The 24823-nt window shown below is 52.2% G+C and overlaps 1 protein-coding gene across 1 annotated transcript in view; it reads right to left on the bottom strand.

Moving 5' to 3' along the window:
- The window catches only part of LOC140400218 (pyruvate carboxylase, mitochondrial-like), a 606247-nt gene extending 583167 nt beyond the window's left edge, over window positions 1-23080 (bottom strand). Inside the window, exons 1-2 of the mRNA XM_072489687.1 lie at window positions 23027-23080; window positions 18677-18821 (exon numbers count right to left, since the gene is read on the bottom strand). Coding sequence (XP_072345788.1) covers window positions 18677-18821; window positions 23027-23080 — 199 coding nt within the window. The remainder of the gene's footprint in view (window positions 1-18676; window positions 18822-23026) is intronic.
- Window positions 23081-24823: the final 1743 nt, after the last annotated feature.

The following is a 24823-nucleotide window of genomic DNA, read 5'->3' as shown; positions in this document are numbered from 1 at the left end:
TGGCTATTGTCCAACGATTGGCGAAGGCGGGCTTTCAACACCTTTAAGGTACAAGAAAATAGGGGGTCTCTCGAAGCAACGTTGGTAGAGAGACATCTTCTGAGAGAGGTGTAGAGTGGTGTCGTTGTGACAAGGGGTTATTGAAGTTTCCGGAACCTTCTCTTCACGTCCTGGACTGAGAAGGGTGGTGGGACGCCCGTCCCGTTGCGAGAGTTACCGTGAATTGACGGTTTTGGTTTTTATCTGTCCGACTTGTTACCTCTTTAGTGGTTAACAAACTTTCTGAATGCGCTGGATGAAGCGTTCTTTCTTGCCATGTGGGTACACATCTAGAACCTGGTGTGATTTACCTCGTCGAGGGGGAACGGCAGGCGCTGAATGTTTGGAGCGGGTGGTTGAGATATCCACAAACCAATACAGCCGAAATGTGCAGCATGGTGGCACAGTGGTTAGCACAATTGCTTCACAGCGCCAGGGACCCCGGTTCGATTCCCCGCTGGGTCACTGTCTGTGCGGAGTCTGCACATCCTCCCCGTGTCTGCGTGGGTTTCCTCCGGGTGCTCCGGTTTCCTCCCACAGTCCAAAGACGTGCAGGTTAGGTGGATTGGCCGTGATAAGTTGTTCCTTAAGTGTCCAAAAAGGTTAGATGGGGTTACGGGGGTAGGGTGGAGGTGTAGGGAAAGGGTGGAGGCACGGGCTTAAGACTCTTTCCAAGGGTCGGTGCAGACTCGATGGGCCGAGTGGCCTTCTGCACTGTAAATTCTATAAATTCTATGAACCAGGCATAAATCTCGGCCTCCCTCACAGGGAGGAGATTTGCTTCGGTCCCCCTTGCTGACAGACATCAGGCAGATCCCACATTCCCAGCTCTTGGGAACCTGACTCCAGGGTGATGACAGCCAAGGCATCCCGCCAACCCCTAAAACTTTCCGATTCCTTCAAACTCCGGCACCTCCAGTTCCCGAGAACGCCTCTATCATTTTTGAAACATCCTTTCACGGGATTGGGGGCGTCGCTGGCTGTAGGCCCAGCGTTTACTGTCCATCCCTAACTGCCCCTCGAGAAGGTGGTGGGTGAGCCGCCATCTTGAACCCGCCGCAGTCCCGTGTGGTGTAGGTACACCCACTGTGCTGTTAGGGAGGGAGTTCCAGGATTTTGACCCCAGCCCCAGTGAAGGAACGGCCGATATATTTCCGAGTCGGGATGGCGAGCGGCTCGGAGGGGGGAACTTGCAGGCGGGGGTGTTCCCCGTGCGTCTGCTGCTGCCCTTGTCCTTCTAGACGGTCGGGGTGGCGGGTTTGGAAGGTGCTGTCGAAGGAGCGAGTGGCTGCGGCGCGTCTTGTAGACGGTGCACACGGCTGCCGCTGTGCGTCGGGGGGGGGTGGAGGGAGCGAATGTTTGTGGTTAGCGTGTCGATCGAGCGGGGCTGCTTTGTCCTGGATGGTGTCGAGCTTCTCGCGTGTTGTTGGGAGCCGCGCTCATCCAGGCGAGTGGAGAGTATTCCCTCACACTCCTGACTTGTGCCTTGTAGATGGTGGACAGGCTTTGGGGGGAGTCAGGAGGTGAGTTACTCTCCGCAGGATTCCCAGCCTCTGACCTGCTCTGGGAGCCACAGTATTAATGTGGCTGGGCCCTGTACAGTGCTGAGGGGCGCACACAGTGCATCTTAACCCCAGCCTTCACCCGAGTCTGAAGCTCCCTTTACACAAGAAACGTGCCGCTCGATGGGAAAGTTGCTGCTGTCACTCAGTTATTTAAGAAGGGTGAGAGAGAGAAACCAACTAACAACACACTTGGCTGCTCACTGCCAGATGTGGCGAAGCGGCAGGAGTCAGCCATCAGGGACACAGCACTCGAACAAAGGGACGGGAGTTACTTTGCAATTTACACACGGCTCCAGTGAGACCCCTGATGTGACTGGGTTTAGTTCTGAGAGGGGTGGGTTACATTAACCTTGGAGAGGGTGCACCAAGACGGGACCAGGGTTAGGAGGGAGAAAAATATCAGCTCAGATTGGGTGTGCTATGGAAGGCTTCTGAGGGGTGATCGAACCAAATTATTTAAAAAAGGTAAAAGGGCTCGATTGTGTAGGGGCTCCCTCGGGTTGGGGAAGCAGAAATGGACATACACTCATCGTGCTGTTAGGAAGGGGAGGTGTGAATGTGTGTCTGTGTCTGTTTGCGTGTGTGCATGTGAACACATGTGTGAGTGTGTACGTGTCCGTGTGTGTATGTGCTTGTAAATGTCTGTGTGCATGTGTCTGTGTGCGTGTGTCTGTGTGTAAATATCTGCGTGTGTCTGTGTGTAAATATCTGCGTGCGCGTGTGTGTCTGTGTTCATGTGTAAATATCTGCGTGTGTGCGTGTGTCTGTGTTTGTGTGTAAATATCTGCGTGTGTGCGTGTGTCTGTGTTTGTGTGTAAATGTCTGCGTGTGTGCGTGTGTCTGTGTGTAAATATCTGCGTGCGCGTGTCTGTGTGTAAATATCTGCGTGCACGTGTGTGTCTGTGTTTGTAAATATCTGCGTGTGTGCATGTGTCTGTGTTTGTAAATATCTGCATGTGTGCGTGTGTCTGTGTGTAAATATCTGCGTGTGTGCGTGTGTCTGTGTTTGTGTGTAAATATCTGCGTGTGTGCGTGTCTGTGTGTAAATATCTGCGTGCGCGTGTGTGTCTGTGTTCATGTGTAAATGTCAGCGTGTGTGCGTGTGTCTGTGTGTAAGTATCTGCGTGTGTCTGTGTTTGTGTGTAAATATCTGCGTGTGTCTGTGTTTGTGTGTAAATATCTGCGTGTGTGCGTGTGTCTGTGTGTAAATATCTGTGTGTGTGCGTGTGTAAATATCTGCGTGTGTGCGTGTGTCTGTGTTTGTGTGTAAATATCTGCGTGTGTCTGTGTGTAAGTATCTGCGTGCGCGTGTGAGTCTGTGTTTGTAAATATCTGCGTGTGTGCGTGTGTCTGTGTGTAAGTATCTGCGTGCGCGTGTGAGTCTGTGTTTGTAAATATCTGCGTGTGTGCATGTGTCTGTGTTTGTAAATATCTGCATGTGTGCGTGTGTCTGTGTGTAAATATCTGCGTGTGTGCGTGTGTCTGTGTTTGTGTGTAAATATCTGCGTGTGTGCGTGTCTGTGTGTAAATATCTGCGTGCGCGTGTGTGTCTGTGTTCATGTGTAAATGTCAGTGTGTGTGCGTGTGTCTGTGTGTAAGTATCTGCGTGTGTCTGTGTTTGTGTGTAAATATCTGCGTGTGTCTGTGTTTGTGTGTAAATATCTGCGTGTGTGCGTGTGTCTGTGTGTAAATATCTGTGTGTGTGCGTGTGTAAATATCTGCGTGTGTGCGTGTGTGTGTTTGTGTGTAAATATCTGCGTGTGTCTGTGTGTAAGTATCTGCGTGCGCGTGTGAGTCTGTGTTTGTAAATATCTGGGTGTGTGCGTGTGTCTGTGTGTAAGTATCTGCGTGCGCGTGTGAGTCTGTGTTTGTAAATATCTGCGTGTGTGCGTGTGTCTGTGTGTAAATATCTGCGTGCGCGTGTGTGTCTGTTCATGTGTAAATATCTGCGTGTGTCTGTGTGTAAGTATCTGCGTGCGCGTGTGAGTCTGTGTTTGTAAATATCTGCGTGTGTGCGTGTGTCTGTGTGTAAGTATCTGCGTGTGTGCGTGTCTGTGTTTGTGTGTAAAGATCTGCGTGTGTGCGTGTGTCTGTGTGCAAATATCTGCGTGTGTGCGTGTGTCTGTGTGTAAATATCTGCGTGCGCGTGTGTCTGTGTTCATGTGTAAATATCTGCGTGTGTGCGTGTGTCTGTGTGTAAATATCTGCGTGTGCGTGTGTCTGTGTTTGTGTGTAAATATCTGCGTGTGTGCGTGTGTCTGTGTTTGTGTGTAAATATCTGCGTGTGTGCGTGTGTCTGTGTTTGTGTGTAAATATCTGCGTGTGTGCGTGTGCCTGTGTTTGTGTGTAAATATCTGCGTGTGTCTGTGTTTGTGTGTAAATATCTGCGTGTGTGCGTGTGTCTGTGTTTGTGTGTAAATATCTGCGTGTGTGTGTGTGTCTCTGTGTGTAAGTATCTGCATGTGTGCGTGTGTCTGTGTTTGTGTGTAAATATCTGCGTGTGTGCGTGTGTCTGTGTTTGTGTGTAAATATCTGCGTGTGTCTGTGTGTAAATATCTGCGTGTGTGCGTGTGTCTGTGTGTGTGTAAATATCTGCGTGTGTGCGTGTCTGTGTTTGTGTGTAAATATCTGCGTGTTTGCGTGTGTAAGTATCTGCGTGTGTGCGTGTGTCTGTGTGTAAATATCTGCGTGTGTCTGTGTTTGTGTGTAAGTATCTGCGTGTGTCTGTGTTTGTGTGTAAATATCTGCGTGTGTGCGTCTGTCTGTGTTTGTGTGTAAATATCTGCGTGTGTGCGTGTCTGTGTTTGTGTGTAAATATCTGCGTGTGCGTGTGTCTGTGTGTAAATATCTGCGTGTGTCTGCGTTTGTGTGTAAATATCTGCGTGTGTGCGTGTGTCTGTGTGTAAATATCTGCGTGTGTGCGTGTGTTTGTGTGTAAATATCTGCGTGTGTGTCTGTGTTTGTGTGTAAATATCTGCGTGTGTGCGTGTGTCTGTGTTTCTGTGTAAATATCTGCGTGTGTCTGTGTGTAAATATCTGTGTGTGTGCGTGTGTCTGTGTGTAAATATCTGCGTGTGTGCGTGTGTCTGTGTTTGTGTGTAAATATCTACGTGTGCATGTGTGTCTGTGTTCGTGTGTGGCAACATATGTGTGCGCGTGTGTGTCTGTCTTTGTGTGCGTGTCTTTGAGTGCCGATGCCTATTTTTTATATCTGTGTGTGATGGATTGAGCGGAGGGCTGACAGGATGGGCAGTCTCCTGAGTGGGCAGTCTCCTGAGTGGGCAGTTTCCTGAGTGGGCAGTCTCCTGAGTGGGCAGTTTCCTGAGTGGGCAGTTTCCTGAGTGGGCAGTCTCCTGAGTGGGCAGTCTCCTGAGTGGGCAGTTTCCTGAGTGGGCAGTGTCCTGAGTGGGCAGTCTCCTGAGTGGGCAGTCTCCTGAGTGGGCAGTCTCCTGAGTGGGCAGTCTCCTGTCTCACCCACTCATAGAACATAGAACATAGAACAATACAGCGCAGTACAGGCCCTTCGGCCCACGATGTTGCACCGAAACAAAAGCCATCTAACCTACAGTATGCCATTATCATCCATATGTTTATCCAATAAACTTTTAAATGCCCTCAATGTTGGCGAGTTCACTACTGTAGCAGGTAGGGCATTCCACGGCCTCACTACTCTTTGCGTAAAGAACCTACCTCTGACCTCTGTCCTATATCTATTACCCCTCAGTTTAAAGTTATGTCCCCTCGTGCCAGCCATATCCATCCGCGGGAGAAGGCTCTCACTGTCCACCCTATCCAACCCCCTGATCATTTTGTATGCCTCTATTAAGTCTCCTCTTAACCTTCTTCTCTCCAACGAAAACAACCTCAAGTCCGTCAGCCTTTCCTCATAAGATTTTCCCTCCATACCAGGCAACATCCTGGTAAATCTCCTCTGCACCCGCTCCAAAGCCTCCACGTCCTTCCTATAATGCGGTGACCAGAACTGTACGCAATACTCCAAATGCGGCCGGACCAGAGTTCTGTACAGCTGCAACATGACCTCCCGACTCCGGAACTCAATCCCTCTACCAATAAAGGCCAACACTCCATAGGCCTTCTTCACAACCCTATCAACCTGGGTGGCAACTTTCAGGGATCTATGTACATGGACACCTAGATCCCTCTGCTCAGCCACACTTTCAAGAACTTTACCATTAGCCAAATATTCCGCATTCCTGTTATTCCTTCCAAAGTGAATCACCTCACACTTCTCTACATTAAACTCCATTTGCCACCTCTCAGCCCAGCTCTGCAGCTTATCTATATCCCTCTGTAACCTGCTACATCCTTCCACACTATCGACAACACCACCGACTTTAGTATCGTCTGCAAATTTACTCACCCACCCTTCTGCGCCTTCCTCTAGGTCATTGATAAAAATGACAAACAGCAACGGTCCCAGAACAGATCCTTGTGGTACTCCACTTGTGACTGTACTCCATTCTGAACATTTCCCATCAACCACCACCCTCTGTCTTCTTTCAGCTAGCCAATTTCTGATCCACATCTCTAAATCACCCTCAATCCCCAGCCTCCGTATTTTTTGCAATAGCCTACCGTGGGGAACCTTATCAAACGCTTTGCTGAAATCCATATACACCACATCAACTGCTCTACCCTCGTCTACCTGTTCAGTCACCTTCTCAAAGAACTCAATAAGGTTTGTGAGGCATGACCTACCCTTCACAAAGCCATGCTGACTATCCCTGATCATATTATTCCTATCTAGATGATTATAAATCTTGTCCCTTATAATCCCCTCCAAGGCTTTACCCACTACAGACGTGAGGCTCACCGGTCTATAGTTGCCGGGGTTGTCTCTGCTCCCCTTTTTGAACAAAGGGACCACATTTGCTGTCCTCCAGTCCTCTGGCACTATTCCTGTAGCCAATGATGACATAAAAATCAAAGCCAAAGGTCCAGCAATCTCTTCCCTGGCCTCCCATAGAATCCTAGGATAAATCCCATCGGGTCCCGGGGACTTATCTATTTTCAGCCTGTCCAGAATTGCCAACACCTCTTCCCTACGTACCTCAATGCCATCTATTCTATTAGCCTGGGGCTCAGCATTCTCCTCCACAACATTATCTTTTTCCTGAGTGAATACTGACGAAAAATATTCATTTCGTATCTCGCCTATCTCTTCAGACTCCACACACAATTTCCCATCCCTGTCCTTGACTGGTCCTACTCTTTCCCTAGTCATTCGCTTATTCCTGACATACCTATAGAAAGCTTTTGGGTTTTCCTTGATCCTTCCTGCCAAATACTTCTCATGTCCCCTCCTTGCTCGTCTTAGCTCTCTCTTTAGATCCTTCCTCGCTACCTTGTAACTATCCATCGCCCCAACCGAAACTTCACACTTCATCTTCACATAGGCCTTCTTCTTCCTCTTAACAAGAGATTCCACTTCCTTGGTAAACCACGGTTCCCTCGCTCGACGCCTTCCTCCCTGTCTGACCGGTACATACTTATCAAGAACACGCAGTAGCTGATCCTTGAACAAACCCCACTTATCCAGTGTGCCCAACACTTGCAGCCTACTTCTCCACCTTATCCCCCCCAAGTCACGTCTAATGGCATCATAATTGCCCTTCCCCCAGCTATAACTCTTGCCCTGCGGTGTATACTTATCCCTTTCCATCATTAACGTAAACGTCACCGAATTGTGGTCACTGTCCCCAAAGTGCTCTCCTACCTCCAAATCCAACACCTGGCCTGGTTCATTACCCAAAACCAAATCCAACGTGGCCTCGCCTCTTGTTGGCCTGTCAACATATTGTTTCAGGAAACCCTCCTGCACACACTGTACAAAAAACGACCCATCTATTGTACTCGAACTATATCTTTTCCAGTCAATATTTGGAAAGTTAAAGTCTCCCATAATAACTACCCTGTTACTTTCGCTCATATCCAGAATCATCTTCGCCATCCTTTCCTCTACATCCCTAGAACTATTAGGAGGCCTATAAAAAACTCCCAACAGGGTGACCTCTCCTTTCCTGTTTCTAACTTCAGCCAATACTACCTCGGAAGAAGAGTCCCCATCTAGCATCCTCTCCGCCACCGTAATACTGCTCTTGACTAGCAGCGCCACACCTCCCCCTCTTTTGCCTCCTTCTCTGAGCTTACTAAAACACCTAAACCCCGGAACCTGCAACATCCATTCCTGTCCCTGCTCTATCCATGTCTCCGAAATGGCCACAACATCGAAGTCCCAGGTACCAACCCACGCTGCCAGTTCCCCTACCTTGTTTCGTATACTCCTGGCATTGAAGTAGACACACTTCAAACCACCTACCTGAACGCTGGCCCCCTCCTGCGACGTCAAATCTGTGCTCCTGACCTCTATACTCTCATTCTCCCTTACCCTAAAACTACAATCCAGGTTCCCATGCCCCTGCTGCATTAGTTTAAACCCCCCCAAAGAGCACTAACAAATCTCCCCCCCAGGATATTTGTGCCCCTCAGGTTCAGATGTAGACCATCCTGTCTGTAGAGGTCCCACCTTCCCCAGAAAGAGCCCCAGTTATCCAAAAATCTGAAACCCTCCCGCCTGCACCATCCCTGTAGCCACGTGTTTAAATGCTCTCTCTCCCTATTCCTCATCTCACTATCACGTGGCACGGGCAACAACCCAGAGATAACAACTCTGTTTGTTCTAGTTCTGAGCTTCCATCCTAGCTCCCTGAAAGCCTGCCTGACATCCTTGTCCCCTTTCCTACCTATGTCGTTGGTGCCAATGTGGACCACGACTTGGGGCTGCTCCCCCTCCCCCCTAAGGACCCGGAAAACACGATCCGAGACATCACGTACCCTTGCACCTGGGAGGCAACATACCAAACGTGAGTCTCTCACGCTCCCACAAAATCTCCTATCTGTGCCCCTGACTATAGAGTCCCCAATTACTCATCAGAAGGTTGAGGATGTGCTCTGTTCTGAAGGGGATGGATCGAACTTCAGAAAAGGGGAGTCTTGAGTCTCGGAAAGAAACAAATTGCACTGCCCACGCATCAGTTAAAAGACGAGCTCTTCTCGCGCCGTCCCAGCAGCCCACTGAAGAGGCACAAAAGGGCGACGCGCAGTGTATAAATTCACGTTTCGCTCCCCAACGTGTGAATTCTCATCGCTCGCCGCTTCGCTGCGCCGAGGAGCAAGGGGAGCTCATTTGATGGGAAGACTGTCTGTGGTCTGCAATTCCTGCCCAATCCCGGGGGAGCTCCGGAAAAGACTGGAAGAGGGAAACGCCCTGCTCGAGAGTGTGTGGTACCACTCTGGGTGCTGAATGGAAACCCTCAGCATTCAGCCTGTCTGGGGTGAATAGGTTCTGTTGGTGGACGTTACATATCCAGCGGAGTCAGATGATACGGTGAACAGGCCTATTTATCAGTTAATTGTACTTCACTGTGTGCAGAAGTAACAGCCAGTACTGGCTGTGAGGTATTAGAGCGGCGAATCATAGAATCCCGACAGTGCAAAACGAGGCCATTCAGCCCATCGAGTCTGCACCGATCCCACCGAGGCTCACTCCCCCACCCTTCGCCGTAACCCCACCTAACCCGCGCATCTTTGGACACGAAGGAGCAATTTAGCACGGCCAATCCACCTAACCCGCACATCTTTGGACACTAAGGGACAATTTAGCACGGCCAATCCACCTAACCTGCACATCTTTGGACACCAAGGGACAGTTTAGCGCGGCCAATCCACCTAACCTGCACATCTTTGGACACTAAGGGACAATTTAGCGCGGCCAATCCACCTAACCTGCACATCTTTGGACACTAAGGGACAATTTAGCGCGGCCAATCCACCTAACCTGCACATCTTTGGACACTAAGGGACAATTTAGCGCGGCCAATCCACCTAACCTGCACATCTTTGGACACGAAGGAGCAATTTAGCACGGCCAATCCACCTAACCTGCACATATTTGGACACTAAGGGACAATTTAGCACGGCCAATCCACCTAACCTGCATATCTTTGGACACTAAGGGACAATTTAGCAATGGCCAATCCACCTAACCTGCACATCTTTGGACACTAAGGGACAATTTAGCACAGCCAATCCACCTAACCTGCACATCTTTGGACACTAAGGGACAATTTAGCCCAGCCAATCCACCTAACCTGCACATCTTTGGACACTAAGGGGCAATTTAGCACGGCCAATCCACCTAACCTGCACATCTTTGGACACTAAGGGACAATTTAGCACGGCCAATCCACCTAACCTGCACATCTTTGGACACTAAGGGACAATTTAGCCCGGCCAATCCACCTAACCTGCACATCTTTGGACACTAAGGGGCAATTTAGCACGGCCAATCCACCTAACCTGCACATCTTTGGACACTAAGGGACAATTTAGCACGGCCAATCCACCTAACCTGCACATCTTTGGACACTAAAGGACAATTTAGAATGGCCAATCCACCTAACCTGCACATCTTTGGACACTATGGGACAATTTAGCACGGCCAATCCACCTAAACTGCACATCATTTGGACACTAAGGGACAATTTAGCAAGCCAATCCACCTAACCTGCACATCTTTGGACACTAAGGGACAATTTAGCACGGCCAATCCACCTAACCTGCACATCTTTGGACACTATGGGGCAATTTAGCACGGCCAATCCACCTAACCTGCACATCTTTGGACACTAAGGGACAATTTAGCACGGCCAATCCACCTAACCTGCACATCTTTGGACACTAAGGGACAATTTAGCCCGGCCAATCCACCTAACCTGCACATCTTTGGACACTAAGGGGCAATTTAGCACGGCCAATCCACCTAACCTGCACATCTTTGGACACTAAGGGACAATTTAGCACGGCCAATCCACCGAACCTGCACATCTTTGGACTCTAAGGGGCCATTTAGCACGGCCAATCCACCTAAACTGCACATCATTTGGACACTAAGGGACAATTTAGCAAGCCAATCCACCTAACCTGCACATCTTTGGACACTAAGGGACAATTTAGCACGGCCAATCCACCTAAACTGCACATCATTTGGACACTAAGGGACAATTTAGCAAGCCAATCCACCTAACCTGCACATCTTTGGACACTAAGGGACAATTTAGCACGGCCAATCCACCTAACCTGCACATCTTTGGACACTATGGGGCAATTTAGCATGGCTAATCCACCTAACCTGCACATCTTTGGACTCTAAGGGGCAATTTAGCATAGACAATCCACCCAACCTGCACATCTTTGGACACTAAGGGGCCATTTAGCACGGCCAATCCACCTAACCTGCACATCTTTGGACACTAAGGGGCAATTTAGCACGGCCAATCCACCTAACGTACACATCTTTGGACACTAAGGGTCAATTTAGCACGGCCAATCCACCTAACGTACACATCTTTGGACACTAAGGGGCAATTTAGCACGGCCAATCCACCTAACCTGCACATCTTTGGACACTAAGGGACAATTTAGCACGGCCAATCCACCTAACCTGCACATCTTTGGACACTAAGGGACAATTTAGCCCGGCCAATCCACCTAACCTGCACATCTTTGGACACTAAGGGGCAATTTAGCACGGCCAATCCACCTAACCTGCACATCTTTGGACACTAAGGGACAATTTAGCACGGCCAATCCACCTAACCTGCACATCTTTGGACACTAAAGGACAATTTAGAATGGCCAATCCACCTAACCTGCACATCTTTGGACACTATGGGACAATTTAGCACGGCCAATCCACCTAAACTGCACATCATTTGGACACTAAGGGACAATTTAGCAAGCCAATCCACCTAACCTGCACATCTTTGGACACTAAGGGACAATTTAGCACGGCCAATCCACCTAACCTGCACATCTTTGGACACTATGGGGCAATTTAGCACGGCCAATCCACCTAACCTGCACATCTTTGGACACTAAGGGACAATTTAGCACGGCCAATCCACCTAACCTGCACATCTTTGGACACTAAGGGACAATTTAGCCCGGCCAATCCACCTAACCTGCACATCTTTGGACACTAAGGGGCAATTTAGCACGGCCAATCCACCTAACCTGCACATCTTTGGACACTAAGGGACAATTTAGCACGGCCAATCCACCTAACCTGCACATCTTTGGACTCTAAGGGGCCATTTAGCACGGCCAATCCACCTAAACTGCACATCATTTGGACACTAAGGGACAATTTAGCAAGCCAATCCACCTAACCTGCACATCTTTGGACACTAAGGGACAATTTAGCACGGCCAATCCACCTAAACTGCACATCATTTGGACACTAAGGGACAATTTAGCAAGCCAATCCACCTAACCTGCACATCTTTGGACACTAAGGGACAATTTAGCACGGCCAATCCACCTAACCTGCACATCTTTGGACACTATGGGGCAATTTAGCATGGCTAATCCACCTAACCTGCACATCTTTGGACTCTAAGGGGCAATTTAGCATAGACAATCCACCCAACCTGCACATCTTTGGACACTAAGGGGCCATTTAGCACGGCCAATCCACCTAACCTGCACATCTTTGGACACTAAGGGGCAATTTAGCACGGCCAATCCACCTAACGTACACATCTTTGGACACTAAGGGTCAATTTAGCACGGCCAATCCACCTAACGTACACATCTTTGGACACTAAGGGTCAATTTAGCACGGCCAATCCACCTAACCTGCACATCTTTGGACACTAAGGGACAATTTAGCACGGCCAAACCACCTAACCTGCACATCTTTGGACACTAAGGGACAATTTAGCACGGCCAATCCACCTAACCTACACATCTTTGGACACTAAGGGTCAATTTAGCACGGCCAATCCACCTAACCTGCACATCTTTGGACACTAAGGGACAATTTAGCACGGCCAATCCACCTAACCTACACATCTTTGGACACTAAGGGACAATTTAGCACGGCCAATCCACCTAACCTACACATCTTTGGACACTAAGGGTCAATTTAGCACGGCCAATCCACCTAACCTACACATCTTTGGACACTAAGGGGCAATTTAGCACGGCCAATCCACCTAACCTGCACATCTTTGGACACTAAGGGCAATTTAGCACGGCCAATCCACCTAACCTGCACATCTTTGGATACTAAGGGGTAATTTAGCACGGCCAATCCACCTAACCTGCACATCTTTGGACACTAAGGGACAATTTAGCACGGCCAATCCACCTAACCTGCACATCTTTGGATACTAAGGGACAATTTAGCACGGCCAATCCACCTAACCTGCACATCTTTGGATACTAAGGGACAATTTAGCACGGCCAATCCACCCAACCTGCACATCTTTGGACACTAAGGGACAATTTAGCACGGCCAATCCACCTAACCTGCACATCTTTGGACACTAAGGGACAATTTAGCACGGCCAATCCACCTAACCTGCACATCTTTGGACACTAAGGGACAATTTAGCACGGCCAATCCACCTAACCTGCACATCTTTGGATACTAAGGGACAATTTAGCACGGCCAATCCACCTAACCTGCACATCTTTGGACACTAAGGGACAATTTAGCACGGCCAATCCACCTAACCTGCACATCTTTGGACACTAAGGGACAATTTAGCACGGCCAATCCACCTAACCTGCACATCTTTGGACACTAAGGGGCAATTTAGCACGGCCAATCCACCTAACCTGCACATCTTTGGACACTAAGGGACAATTTAACGCGGCCAATCCACCTCACCTGCACATCATTGGACTGTGGGAGGAAACCGGAGCATCCGGAGGAAACCCACGCAGACACGGGGGGAAAACGTGCAAACTCCGCACAGACAGTCACCCGAGGCCGGAATCGAACCCGGGTCCCTGGTGCTGTGCAGGTTAAATGTGCTGCTCTGGTTAAATGTCCCAGTTAAAGATGTGGGGGGGGGGGGGGGGGAGGGAGGCAAAGGGAGGCAAAGGGGACAGAAGGGTTTTCCGCTCATGTTCGATCCCTGAAATGTGAGCAGTTTGATAGCCCGAGGGGAGGATGGGAGTGGGGGACAGCGGCCGATATATAAAAGCGATCTGACACTCAGAGTGGGACTGACATCTCCTAAATTAGTCCGGGGACAACACCCGCAGGAGAGGGGGCAGGAGGCAATGGTGGAAAGCCGGCTCCTGGTGATTCATTGCGTGTGGATATTTGTGAGATGTTGCCGTGTGAGACTGTGCCAGGGAGCTGATCGGTGAACGAGGAGAGAGAGAGAGGGACTGGGCCACATGAATGATTCATTCGCAGCGACATTGTTCAAGCTGAAATGATCGCAGTAGAGCAGGTAAAGTGCACGGATTGCTCCTGCCGGCAACTGTGCTTGGAGAGGAAATTAAAGGAATCTAATTAGTGGGGCAGGAAATCAAGCTCTGAAACTTTCACTAGTTGGTCCCCTGGGGCAATGTTCAGAGAGACCTGCTTCCAGCAATGTGGCTCATTCTGTCCTCTTCTCTAATTCCGTCCGCATTGTTCGTTCTTCCTCTGTCTCTGTCCCTCAAAGTCTATTTCTCTCTCTCTCGCCATTCCTCTATCTACCTCTCTGTGCCCCCTCCCTCCCCTCCTTCCAGCTCTCCCCTTTTCTTTCTCTGCTATTCGCCTTTGCGGGATGGGGGGGGGGGGGGGCCGTCGCCGGCTCTGGAATCCAGCTCCCCCTTTATTGCACCCATGGGAGGCAGTTCTTAGGGAGGGAGTGGGCACGATAAATTTCCCCTTAGCGTCCAGTAGGTCAGGTAGGATCACAGGGGTCGGGCGAGGGAGGGGGCCGAAGTCAGGTGCTCCTCCGGACGGTCGGTGCAGACTCGGCGGGCCGAATGGCCTCCTTCTGCACTGCAGGGACTCTGTGGCTGCGGGAAGCCACTGGTCTCGGCCCCCGTCGCAAACCTCCTGCCCATTGCCTGAAGTCCAACAAGACTGTTCAGAACCTTACTGCCTTTTTTTGGCCCCAATGGATACGATCTCCTGTCCCCTCCTCCAGTGAGTTTTCCGGCGGTGGGTGGGTGGGTCGCCTCCAGCAGGGCGGAAGATCCCCTGCCGGCCGGACAGGCCAGAAACTCTCGGCCAATGTCTTCACCGTTACCAAGGTTACATACCTTCCCCTCCAAAGCATCACCCCTCCCAGCCCCTGCCTCACCCTCATTCCTGTATTTATAACTCCAGACTCATCCTAATTCCCACGGAACGCCTTACACTTCCTGTAAGGTTCAGCTCATTCCCAAGGTCACAATCCTGCAAAGTACTGTACACGCCCCTGTCAGCATCAACGGGGCCGAGGTGGAGATGGTTAACAGCTTAAAATTCCTAGGGGTGCACAAAATGCAAAAATCTGCCCTGGTCCACCCACGTTGACGCTACCACCAAGAAAGCACAACAGCGCCTAGACTTCCTCAGGAAACTAAGGAAATTCGGCATGTCCACATTAACCCTTACCAATGTTTACAGATGCACCATAGAAAGCATCCTATTGGGCTGCATCACAGCCTGGTATGGCAACTGCTCGGTCCAGGACCGCAAGAAACTTCAGAGAGTCGTGAACACCGCCCAGTCCATCACACGAACCTGCCTCCCATTCATTGACTCCATCTACACCTCCCGCTGCCTGGGGAAAGCGGGCAGCATAATCAAAGATCCCTCCCACCCGGCTTACTCACTCTTCCAACTTCTTCCATCGGGCAGGAGATACAGAAGTCTGAGAACACGCACGAACAGACTCAAAAACAGCTTCTTCCCCACTGTCACCAGACTCCTAAACGACCCTCTTACGGACTGACCTCATTAACACTACACCCTGTATGCTTCATCCGATGCCGGTGTTTATGTAGTTACATTGTATATGTTGTGTTGCCCTATTGTGTATTTTCTTTTATTCCCTTTTCTTCCCATGAACTTAATGATCTGTTGAGCTGCTCGCAGAAAAATACTTTTCACCGTACGTCGGTACACGCGACAATAAACAAATCCAATCCAATCCGGGCGGGATTTTCCTAGCCGGTCAGCAGTGGGCGTCGTTGCGGGCAGGGCGGGAAGATTTGCCGAGTGGCCCAAAGTCGCCGTGGCGACGCCCTGCCAGCTGTTGGGTGTGGAAAGACCCATCCCGAGGCCCGGCCGGCATTCCCCGTTGCGGGTCCGCCCCGCCACCTGCTGCTAGCGAGGACCGTGTATCCGGCGCCAAGCTCAATCCCCCCGTTCTGAGAATCCCGCTGCCCTAAACGGTCGGAGAATTCCACACTCTCCCCTCCACCCCCAGTTTGCTCATCCTTTTTAAAATTGTACTAGGTATCGCTGGTGCAGCCGTGACAGCGCAGTCAGCCGGCGAAGATGGAGGTGGGCACTGGGCAGCTGACTCGCTGGTGCCTGAGATTGTTTCTCCAGAAAAGCTCCGACATATCCTTCTGCAACCCTCGAGGAGAGGCGTTAAAAACCCACACTGGGGAAGTGGTTCCGTTGAGGCGCTGTATTGATGTCACAGTGCAATTCAGGGCGGCGCTGACTTGAGTAGCGCCTCTTTGGCCTGAATGAATGCTCTCTCACATTCATCCCCCCCCCAATTTCCAGTTTTTGTTTTCGACACAGCAGATTGTGTAAGAGTTTTTGAAAATTCACCAGATTACCTTCCGCAGTCCAGTAAGCCACAGAAAGATCAAAGTTGGTTGACGTTTTGAGATGCGGACGCCTCGGAGCTTTCGATTTCGACGGCGACTTATGCTGTCCCTTGGCGTCGATGACATGACCCAGGTATTCAACTGAAGATTATTGTTCTCGGACGCTTAATCCATAATCTTCTAGTGATTCGAAACAAACCTGTTGGACTTTAACCTGGTGTTGAACCCTAACCCTAACCCTTACTGTGCTCACCCCAGTCCAACGCGGGCATCTCGAGAGACCGGCTGGCCTCCTTCTGCACTGTAAATTCTACGATCTCCACATCGTAACGTTCTGGACTGTGGCATCGCGATTGTGGAAATTTTATTCGTCACACTTCCCCGCGACCAAGATGTCATCCAGGTAATACTGGGCTCCCTCTAATCCGCTTCAAATTTGATCGCTAGCTCGTTGGAACACTGGCACCGAAGTGATGGCAAATGGCCATCTTTTGTATCGAAATAACCCTCTGCGTGTGTCACAATCGTCAATAACTGTTGTGAATCCTGATCCACATTCACTTGAAGATAGGCTTGACTGAGGTCGATTTTACTGAAGTGTTGGCCTCCAGCCGATCCAGCGAATAGGTCATCAGACAGGGGCAGAGGGTGCTGCTCTGCACACAGTACAGGATTAACAGTGACTTTAAAATTGCCACAAATGCGTTCAGATCCCCGTCCTTTTTCATCACGGGTACTAGCGGTGTCGCCCAATCACTGACGTTAGCGGGGTCAAGAACTCCCTTTCTGAACAGCCGTTCTAATTCCGAGCTGTTTTATTTCCGACTCTAATTAATTAATAATCTTTATTGTCACATTAACACTGCAATGAAGTTACTGTGAAAATCCCCTCGTCGCCACATTCCGGCGCCGGTTCGGGTACACAGAGGGAGAATTCAGAATATCCGATTCACCCAACAGGCACGTCTTTCGGGACTTGTGGGAGGAAACCGGAGCGCCCGGAGGAAACCCACGCCGACACGGGGAGAACGTGCAGTCTCCGCCAGGACACAATCCGGGAATCGAACTCGGATCCCTGCCGCTGTGAGGCAGCATTGCTAACCACTTCTCAACCTTGCCCCTCACCCGAGCTGTGGTGATCCTTGGGATAAATCACCAACGGTCAGCTCTCCCCCCCCCCTCAAAGGGGGGGGAGCAACCCTTGGCCAACAGGAACCATGGCGACGTTACTTTACCTCAGCCAATCCCGGAGGAGCCTTCACTTTATAGAACAAGGAGGTTATGCTGGAGGTTATACAAGACCTAATAATAATTAATAATAATTAGTATTATTATACAAGACCTCAGCTCGAGGAGTGTGTAGAGTTGTGGATGCCACACTGTGGGAAGGATGTGTCCGCGGTGGAGAGAGCGTGGAAGAGGTTCACAAGAACGGTTCCAGGGATGAGAAATTTCAGCTATGAGGATAGATTGGGGAGGGTTGGGACTGTTCCGCTCGGAGAGAAGTAGACTGAGGACCCCGCGTGCCAGTGCCCCGGGAGGACCCGCGCGGCAGTGGGAGGACCCGCGTGGCAGTGGGAGGACCCGCGTGGCAGTGGGAGGACCCGCGCGGCAGTGGGAGGACCCGCGCGGCAGTGCCCTGGGAGAACCCGCGTGGCAGTGCCCTGGGAGGACCCGCGTGGCAGTGCCCTGGGAGGACCCGCGTGGCAGTGCCCCGGGAGGACCCGCGTGGCAGTGCCCTGGGAGGACCCGCGTGGCAGTGCCCCGGGAGGACCCGCGTGGCAGTGTCCTGGGAGGACCCGCGCGGCAGTGGGAGGACCAGCGCGGCAGTGGGAGGACCCGCGTGGCAGTGCCCCGGGAGGACCCGCGTGGCAGTGTCCTGGGAGGACCCGCGCGGCAGTGGGAGGACCAGCGCGGCAGTGGGAGGACCCGCGTGGCAGTGCCCCGGGAGGACCCGCGTGGCAGTGTCCTGGGAGGACCCGCGCGGCAGTGGGAGGACCAGCGCGGCAGTGGGAGGACCCGCGTGGCAGTGCCCCGGGAGGACCCGCGTGGCAGTGTCCTGGGAGGACCCGCGCGGCAGTGGGAGGACCAGCGCGGCAGTGGGAGGACCCGCGTGGCAGTGCCCTGGGAGGACCCGCGTGGCAGTGCCCTGGGAGGACCCGCGTGGCAGTGTCCTGGGAGGACCCGCGTGGCAGTGCCCTGGGAGGACCCGCGTGGCAGTGGGAGGACCCGCGTGGCAGTGCCCTGGGAGGACCCGCGTGGCAGTGCCCTGGGAGGACCCGCGTGGCAGTGCCCTGGGAGGACCCGCGTGGCAGTGCCCTGGGAGGACCCGCGTGGCAGTGCCCTGGGAGGACCCGCGTGGCAGTGCCCTGGGAGGACCCGCGTGGCAGTGGGAGGACCCGCGTGGCAGTGCCCTGGAACCTTACCGAGGTAATGGAGCAGCTTCTGAGCTCGGTTCTGCACCGGCTTCATCAGGATAAGGTCGGGGTTCTCGTCGATGAACTGAGTGTCGACTGTGCCGAATAGAAATTGATCATTGCTGAGCACATTCTGCAGAAATGGGATATTGGTCTGAAAAACAGGAATAAGGGAGAGGAGCGGTTAATTTAGCACTGTCCGCCGTATTGCACAACGCTTGTTATATTGTTGGAGGATTAGGCCCGTAACGCACTGTGGTAGTACCAGGTATTGCGGTACCTGAGAGGCTGATGACCATTGGTTAGACCCAGGAGTCTACCATTGGCTGTATTACGTAGCTCCGCCCTGAAGGCGGAGTATAAGAGACGGTGCCGTCCCAGCAGCCTTCACTTTCTGTACCGAAGCTGCTGGGAAAAGGTTCTAGTCGATTAAAGCCTCAGTTATGAAATCACTTCGTCTTGAGTGTAATTGATCGCACATCACACACACTCACTCACACACACACTCATACACCCACCCACACACACTCGCAATCACACTCTTGTGCACACCCGCTCACAGTCACACACCCTCACACATGCACACACATGCGCACATATGCACGCAAACATACTCATGCATTCGCACACTTACACACAGGCACTGACACACCCTCACTAACATGCACGTGCACACACACACACACCCTTACACACACGCACTCACACACACTCACTCACACGCGCACACACACATGCACACTCACACACATGCATTCACACACGGACACGTGCACTTACACACACGCACTCACACACACTCGCACACACGCGCACTCGCACACACCCTTACACACACGCACTCACTCACACGCACTCACACACATGCACTCACTCACACGCACTCACACTCACATGCACTCACACACACGCACTCACACACACTCCCTTACACACACGCACTCACACACTCACTCACACGCACTCACACACATGCACTCACTCACACGCACTCACACTCACATGCACTCACACACACGCACTCACACACACACACCCTTACACACACACGCACTCACACTCACGCACTCACACGCACTCACTCACACGCACTCACACTCACACGCACTCACTCACACTCACACGCACTCACTCACACACACTCACACACACCCTTACACACACACGCACTCACTCACACGCACTCACACTCACTCACACTCACACACACTCACTCACACGCACTCACTCACGCACTCACTCACACACACACTCACACACACTCACTCACACGCACTCACACACACGCACTCACACGCACTCACACACACGCACTCACACACACACACACACCCTTACACACACACGCACTCACACTCACTCACTCACTCACACTCACTCACTCACACGCACTCACTCACACTCACACACACGCACTCACACACACACCCTTACACACACACGCACTCACACTCACTCACTCACTCACACTCACTCACTCACACGCACTCACTCACACTCACACACACTCACTCACACGCACTCACTCACGCACTCACTCACACACACACTCACACACACTCACTCACACGCACTCACACACACGCACTCACACACACACCCTTACACACACACGCACTCACACTCACTCACTCACTCACACGCACTCACACTCACTCACACTCACACACACTCACTCACACGCACTCACTCACGCACTCACTCACACACTCACTCACTCACACTCACTCACTCACACGCACTCACACTCACTCACTCACACACATTCACTCTGGGTTTAAAGGCTGACATTATTGATCCAGGTTCGGCATTGCATCTCCAACGTCGTTGTGTGAGGGTTTTTTTTTGACAGGGGGAGACAGTGGCGGAGTGGTAATCTGACTGGACAGGTCTTCCCGAGGCTACGCTGATCCTCTGACGGTCAGGTGCCGCCCCGGCAGTTGGTGGGATACAAATTCCCTTCACGAAATCTGGAATTGTAAAGCTCAGTCTCAGGGACGGTCACCGTGACAACGATCATCGATTGGTGTAAAAACCCCACCTGGTTCACTAACGTCCCGGGAAAGGGGGAAGTCTGCCCTCCTTACCCCGGTCTGGCCTACACGTGGCTCCCCCCCCCCCCCCCACACTCTGAAACAGGCCTAGCGAGACACTCGGTTCGACCCTACACCCCACAATAATAATCTTTATTATTGTCACAAGTCGGCGGACATCAACCGCAATGAAGTTACTGGGAAAATCCCCTCGTCGCCACATTCCGGCGCGGGTTCGGGTACACGGAGGGAGAATTCAGAACGTCCGATTCACCCAACAAGCACGTCTTTCGGGGCTTGTGAGAGGAAACCGGATCGCCCGGAGGAAACCCACGCAGACACGGGGAGAACGTGCAGACTCCGCACAGACAGTGACCCTGCCGGGAATCGAACCCGGGTCCCTGGCCGCTGTGAAGCAACAGTGCTAACCACTGCGCCACCCATGAGGTGGTGGCGGTGGGGTGAAAGAAAGCTCCCCCTCGCTACTGGTGGTGACACGCTAAACCCACGCATCGAGTCACGGGCACGTCGGAACGCGCAGGGTTCAGGCACCTTCGATTTTTTTTTGAAAGATTCCTCTGTGATTCTGTGTGAACAGGGCCAGCGGACAAGGAACGTGACCGATGTGATTTGGGACGCTGGGACTGCTTGAAGAAAGTAATCACCCTCCCGCTGGACACTCTGCTGCAATTAATATTACGCCACAATTCCAGCTGTCACAAACCGGGACGTTTCCATTTCAATTACGCTGCGACTGGAAACCCTCCCTCTGGGCCGCTGAAATCAGAAAAACAAATGAATCCAGACTGCTTTTGGCCGTTTCCTGCATAAAAGAAGTCAGATTGAGTCCACTTAATTCTGATGCATTTGGATGTAATCTCATTCCGTCTCCAATTCCAGACAGCTGGGTGACTGGGGTAGGCGTCACGGATGTCTGACACGTCATGGGTGACTCAGCAGGCCCTCGGTGCGAGGGATCAGCGCCACACTGCTGCTCGCAGACACCTGCGGCCAATCCATACCCAGCATGCCACAGACGGGCAGCTCACACAGACACGGGCACACACACAACACACACACGCGCACAAACACACGCGCGTGCACACACACACCACACGTGCACACACACACCACACGTGCACACACACCACAAGTGCACACATGCACCACGCACACACAACACATGCGCGCACACACACAAACAACAGACGCACACATACACAACACACGCGCACACACACACACGCGTGCACACACACACCACAAGTGCACACACACACCACACGTGCACACACGCACCACGCACACACAACACATGCACGCACACACACAAACAACAGACGCGCACATACACAACACACGCGCACACACACACGCGTGCACACACACACCAAAGGATGAGGGGTGTGGAGCTATTGCCACTCGAGAGATAAATTAAATAATTCATGTGGGGTGAGGGGGGGGGGGGAAGAGAGCGGCGAGGCGGGGGAGGGGTGGAAGAGTGGCGAGGCGGGGTGGGGGGGAGAGAGTGGCGAGGCGGGGGAGGGGGGGGAAGAGAGCAGCGAGGCGGGGGGGTGGAAGAGAGCGGCGGGGGGGGGGTGGAAGAGAGCGGCGAGGCGGGGGGGGTGGAAGAGAGCGGCGAGGCGGGGGGGGTGGAAGAGAGCGGCGAGGCGGGGGGTGGAAGAGAGTGGCGAGTCGGGGAGGGGTGGAAGAGAGTGGCGAGACGGGGGAGGGGGGAGACTGTTAGCCTCCAACCGGACGACGGTTGATGGACTGTGTCAAAAAAGGCGATATTCAGAAGGAAGGTGGCGAGTTTGTCCACTCCGCGGGGACCCGGTTCTAGAATCCCCACATTGCAGAAGGAGGCCGTTCGGCCCAGCGAGTCTGTACTGGCCCTCTGAAGGCCACTCCCCACCCCTGTGCTGGAAGTAAAGTCGCCCCAGTCTACGGCCACCTTTGAGGGGGGAGAGCTGGCTGCTGGTGATCTAACCTGAGGATCCCCACACCTCAGGCGATGGGGCGAGGTTGAGAAGGGGGGGGGGGGACCTTTGTGAATAACCTCTAGCGTTGTACACAGAAAGCGTGACCAGGCCCACTTTGCGGTTCTCTGAAACCCGCCAATTTAGCCATTATCCGGGTTCTACCCACTGCCCATCGGATCTGCCCACCATTCCTCTGGGATGAATTTGGAATCCATACATGAACCATCCACTGCCCGGCCAGCCCACCGCCAGCCCTGAGCCGAACCATTTGTCTATCCAAGATCTCGCCAACGTCCACCATTTTACCAAGCCATTGCTAATTCCTGATTCCTTTCATCGCTTACCCGATTGGTGTGGTCCACCGCAAAGTGGGCCTGGTCACGTTTTCTGTGTACCATATGTACGCGGACGGCTTCCTTTCACATGGAGGCCAGCCGAGATCCCCCGCCCCTAGCGCGCACGCGGGGGGGGGGTGTTCCTGTACTCCGCATGTGGCGCAACGGGAACGCGTCTGACTCCAGATCCGAAGGTTTCGTCTTCAAATCACGTCGGGCCCACGGAGTTTTCCTGCAGCTATGATTCCTGAATTTTGGGGAGGAGGTGGTGCAGTGGTATTGTCGCTGGACCAGTAAACCAGAAATCCAGGGTCGTGCCCTGAGGGCCCAGGTTCGACACCCGCCACTGCAGGTGGTGAAATTTGAATTCAATAACGATCCGGAGTTTAAATGGAAGGCCGTGAAACCATTGTGGATTGTCGGCAAAACCCATCTGGCTCACTAATGTCCCTTTATTGAAGGAAATAGGCCGTCCTCATCCGGTCGGGCCTACATGTGACTCCAGACCCGCAGCCATGTGGTTGACTCTGAACTGCCCCCTGAAGGGCATTTAGCGACGGACAATAAATGCTGGCACAAACTGCGACGCCCACGTCCCATAAACGAATAAAAGAAAACACGGGGAACATGACCATTCGCACCCGTAGGCCCCGTGCGGTCTATTACAGACAGCTCCAATAGTGTACCAGCTCTATGCCTTAATGTATAAGCGTACTCATTCACTATTTCACAGGCCTGTGGGATCGGCTGCTGCAGGCGCTACCCGATGTACACAACCCCGTCTCTCTCACAATACACGTGTACACTCCCCTCTCTCACATACATGTGTACACCCCCCTCTCTCACATACACGTGTACACCCCCCTCTCTCACACATATAAGTGTACAACCCCCTCTCTCTCACATACACGTGTACACCCCCCTCTCTCTCACAATACACGTGTACAGCCCCCTCTCTCTGACAATACACGTGTACAGCCCCCTCTCTCTCACAATACATGTGTACACCCCCTCTCTCTCACAATACACGTGTACACCCCCCTCTCTCTCACATATACATGTACACCCCCTCTCTCTCACATACACGTGTACACCCCCTCTCTCTCACATACACGTGTACACCCCCCTCTCTCTCACATATAAGTGTACACCCCCCTCTCTCTCACAATACACGTGTACACCCCCCTCTCTCTCACATATACGTGTACACCCCCTCTCTCTCACAATACACGTGTACACCCCCCCCCTCTCTCACATATACGTGTACACCCCCCCTCTCTCTCACATACACGTGTACACCCACACTCTCTCTCACACATACACGTGTACATCCCCCTCTCTCACATACACGTGTACACCCCCCTCTCTCTCACATACACGTGTACACCCACACTCTCTCACACATACACGTGTACACCCCCCTCTCTCACACATACACGTGTACACCCACTCTCACACATACACGTGTACATCCCCCTCTGTCTCACATATACGTGTACACCCACACTCTCTCTCACACATACACGTGTACACCTCCCTCTCTCACACATACACGTGTACACCCACACTCTCTCTCACAATACACGTGTACACCCCCCTCTCTCTCACATATACGTGTACACCCACACTCTCTCTCACAATACACGTGTACACCCCCTCTCTCTCACATATACGTGCACACCCCCTCTCTCTCACATACACGTGTACACCCACACTCTCTCTCACAATACACGTGTACACCCCCCTCTCTCTCACATATACATGTACACCCACACTCTCTCTCACAATACACGTGTACACCCCCCT

Source organism: Scyliorhinus torazame, chromosome 24 (genome assembly GCF_047496885.1).
Source record: "Scyliorhinus torazame isolate Kashiwa2021f chromosome 24, sScyTor2.1, whole genome shotgun sequence".
Taxonomy (NCBI): Eukaryota; Metazoa; Chordata; class Chondrichthyes; order Carcharhiniformes; family Scyliorhinidae; genus Scyliorhinus; species Scyliorhinus torazame.
This window is presented reverse-complemented; position numbering and strand designations above follow the sequence as displayed.